This window comes from Opisthorchis viverrini (genome assembly GCF_000715545.1).
Source record: "Opisthorchis viverrini unplaced genomic scaffold opera_v5_11, whole genome shotgun sequence".
Classification (NCBI taxonomy): Eukaryota; Metazoa; Platyhelminthes; class Trematoda; order Opisthorchiida; family Opisthorchiidae; genus Opisthorchis; species Opisthorchis viverrini.
Window position 1 is genome coordinate 2,096,862 of NW_008751667.1, and position 3,952 is coordinate 2,100,813.

The 3,952-nt window shown below is 45.2% G+C and overlaps 1 protein-coding gene across 1 annotated transcript in view; it reads left to right on the forward strand.

The window, feature by feature from the left end:
- Positions 1–3,952, forward strand: part of T265_01074 (hypothetical protein) — a gene marked incomplete at both ends in the record, with an annotated part of 55,909 nt that overhangs the window by 18,744 nt on the left and 33,213 nt on the right. Inside the window, one exon of the mRNA XM_009165017.1 lies at positions 3,134–3,223. Coding sequence (XP_009163281.1) covers positions 3,134–3,223 — 90 coding nt within the window. The remainder of the gene's footprint in view (positions 1–3,133; positions 3,224–3,952) is intronic.

Sequence of the window (3,952 nt, forward strand, 5' to 3'; positions counted from 1 at the left end):
ATATATATGTATATATATATATATATATATATATATATATCGCTGTCCTCCTGTCACCAGCACTGGTTCCATTTAAATGTTGGGTTTATTGCTTCTTTGGTCTATGGGAAGAATACAGTTTTCCAAAGTTGCCCAACATCCGCCAGGTGCATTAATTCGATGGTAGATCTGGATGGTTCAATTGGTTAAGGGCGCGAATTTACTGACCGGAAGGTCCGTGGTTCTAAACCCGGTCTCCGCCTCTCAACTTCCCCTGTTTAGGCAACCAGCCTTTCTGGTGGCATGGAAGTTAGGCGCCAAAAGGGGGCTACAACTGAAAGGCGAGATTTGGAGTACAAAAATCCTATTCTCGAATCACCCATGCAGTTTTTGACGGGATGTTAAGTATTGTTGAGAAATGTACCTTCCAAGTAGCCCAAGCGTCTTCAGATGTATTGAGAATTCTGGCAGTTCCGTCGTCCCAGATGCACTGGATACACTGTCTCCAACATCTATTTCTTGCTACCTCACGCAGTTGACCTCTAGTCATCTACGGCGGCTAATCTTTGAAGCACCATAGCTGAACAGCAAACTAAAGTCTGCCAGAGAAGATGGATTAACTACCGAAGTGTTCTGGCTGCTGAAACCACTAGTGGAACACGGTGTTTTTCACTCAACTTTGATGACTAAAGATGTCCAACAAGGGTTCAGAGAGGCCACAGTCATATCAGTATTCAAGGAAAGCCGTCAGAAAATGGATAACAATCGAGAAATCACTATTCTCCGCACTATGGACACATATTCTTACGGACAAGGACCAGTATTTTGGAAGAAAATGTATGTGAAGAATCATGCTGACTTTGAAACGTACGCAGCACCTCATCTTGCGGCACACCAGCTGTCAGAAAAGTGCCGTGAACGGAGCTAACCGTTGAATGCCTTGTTCGTGGATTTCGCGAGAGCTTTTGAACGAGAAGGCCTTTTGAATTGTTCTTCAAAAGATCGGAAGAAAAATCGACATTACCTAATTCCATGACTATGATGGAGGGCACAATTATGTACCTGTGGAACCACTCCCATCAAGTTCGAAATTGGCTCAGAGGTGAAGTTAGGTTGCGTTCTGGTCCCTGGTTTGTTTAGTCTCCGTGACTACGATTGGTGCGGAAGCGTTTCTCGACTCCGAAGAGTCGATCCACTCCCATCTGAATGGTCCTCTCTTCAATTCGAAACTCTTCTGATCCAAAATTTAAGCTGCCCAAGTCAGAGATTGTGTACTACTCTGCGGAAAACTGTGCCTCACTTGCGCAGTCGGCAGCAAAAACATTTGCTTTGGTGGTATCTCGCTTGTAAACCTGTCCGGGATTCACATAGCCCGATATCCTCTATTCAGGTTAGTGACCGCGGCGTGTTGTGTTTTGGAAACTGCTTCCACGTCGGTAGTAACCTGCCTACGGACTTGGGTTGTGAAACCAGGCGCTGCATTTGGTCGTCCTTGTGTGCGCGTTTTTGGAAACGAAATTCTGCGTTTGTGCATCAAGGCCACAGTGTACCTAGCTTGTACTGTCTCCCTGGCTGCCAAATATGGACACTATCCGGCGACACACTAGCATGTTTTTGGCGGATTTTACTCACCATGCTCGTGCAGGATCATTCGGTAATAGACACCCCCGAGAAGACATTGTCATGTTATTATACATGAAGGGAATTGCGTTTAACTGATAGTATTTGACGAATGACACCAGCATCTTGGTTTAAAACATCCGGTGTGAGTGCTCACTGTGCTATTCCACCATGTATAGGCCGGATAGCGACTCTCAATGGACTGCCTATTTTCTTTCATACATGGGCATCTACTGCTTTCACGTAGCACCCGCGAACCGCTTTTTGCTTACTTGTTGTGCTCTGCTAACCGGCAGACCTATTTCGGATGCCTGCCAGTCGCATACGCATAACCTTCGCTTCGGATGACCTAAGCCCACAGACTGAACGCGATCTACTCCGCCTTATTGATGCTGATGTCAGGATGGTTAGGTATTCTACCGGAACATTGTTTCCGCATTTCTTTTGCAATATATTAGTGTCTATGAATAACGACTATCCACATTGGAAACAGCACAAGTTGGTGGAGGATGGAGTGCGCCCTGAAAATCAGACGGCTCGTTACATCTGATCCCTAGCTTTGAAGCTTACGAGATTGTGTTTTTCATGTTTCCCACCTTCTAGGTCGAATTTCAACTGCAATCGATAACTCGCTTTGTAACCCATCCTTTGAGTGCCATATTCAGACAAATGATTTAGAATTTCGTCATTAGGAGCGCCAGTAATTATTGTCAGTTCATTCAGGATGAATATGCTACATGAAGTGTAGACATAGTCTAGCCACTTGTCTGGTCGGTCATCCACCGCTTAAGTTTCATTTTTCGAGATTTGAGTGTTCGTTACCAAGCATAACATGGCAAAAAAACTAAAAATAATCGTTCAGCTGTAGCACCCTTTCGGTGCCTAGCTGCCATGTCACACGGAGAAGGCACGAGGGCTGGGATACTGCCAGGTTGCCCAGCCCTAGACAGGGTGAGAGGCAGAGGTCGGGTTCGAACCACGCACCTTTCGATCAGTAAATTCGCGCTCTAACCACGTGGTCCATCTCGCCGCATGACATGGTGCACAATATGATATACGTTTGTCGTGCGATTGATTGGTCCACGTTATTTCAACGTTTTGTCTTACTTAATGTGCGTTTTTTCTTGTGATTATATCACTGGCACAATATCTTGATCCTTAGCGAGCACAGTTGCACCTGTTTTCATCTCTCAGACTTCCCGGATCACAGCGACAGTGACGGGTCGGTCCTGTTAGGTAGCTAACTGTGTCAGATACACAGCTGATTGACACAGGTGCAACCCAGATTCTATTTTCGGTTTCATGAAACGCCTCGGCAATGTCCGACACAAATTTTATAGGTGCTGCAATATCCGTGCATCGCTGAAAACTCACAGTAGGGCGAAATCCTGGGCTTTATTCAAACTAAGCATGCAGAATCAGCTCACTTGCCCCAGGCTATTGTTTTAAACGTTTTTTCTTCCAGTCACTTGCCAGGGGATGACTTTAAACGATTAACCTCACACCTTGTTACTTCATATGGTTTGCCCCACAGCTGATATTCTGGGTCCAAAAGGATATTCTCAATGAAGAAATGCAATCAAAGCGTGCCGAAGTGCTTTCACACTTTATTCGGATCGCCAAGGTATGTCTGCTTACTGTGGTTTAGATTTGAAAATGTTTGTAACAGCGGGACTCCATTCCACTGTTTAGTTGTTCCATATGCGAGACACTTCCCCCCTCCGGCACACCGAAACATCAAAAAGCTTGTCAGTCTGTTAAAGGGCTTATTCTGAAGAATTCGTGGGACTTCTTAAGGTCTTTCCTCGCAGATATATTGACCCCAGTCCAATGCCGGCTGCTATGAAGTTAGCATCATGTTGTGCCGAGGGTTGTTTGGGCTCTTACCGTTACGTTCCAAACGTTTTGATTTCAATTGAAATGCATTCAAAACGGGAATCTGCGGTGCATTCCATCCTCAGAACTAGCTCAACTCACACATTTCTCTGGGTTACAGGGCCTAGCACTTGTTCAGCTCCTGGTGTGCGAAGTACACTTCCATAGGTGTGTTGAAGATCCCAGTAAATTCTGAGTTCTTCCCAAGAGCAGAGCATTGTCTCATCCGGAGCCAATCGAATCCTCTATCCCATGATTCTACCTCCCAGTTGTAGTTCAAGAGACTGCTTAAATGTCCGAGCATCCTGGAATGGTAGGTCGCAAAGCATTGCATTCGCTGGGCTTATCTATGTTGTAATGATCGATTTTAATTTTACGCCAGGAAGAAACTGTTGGGGATATCAATATCCCCCAATAAACGCTGTATTTTTATGTGTGCTAGCGAACTTCCGGCATCTTCAAGGTCAATCTATGAATA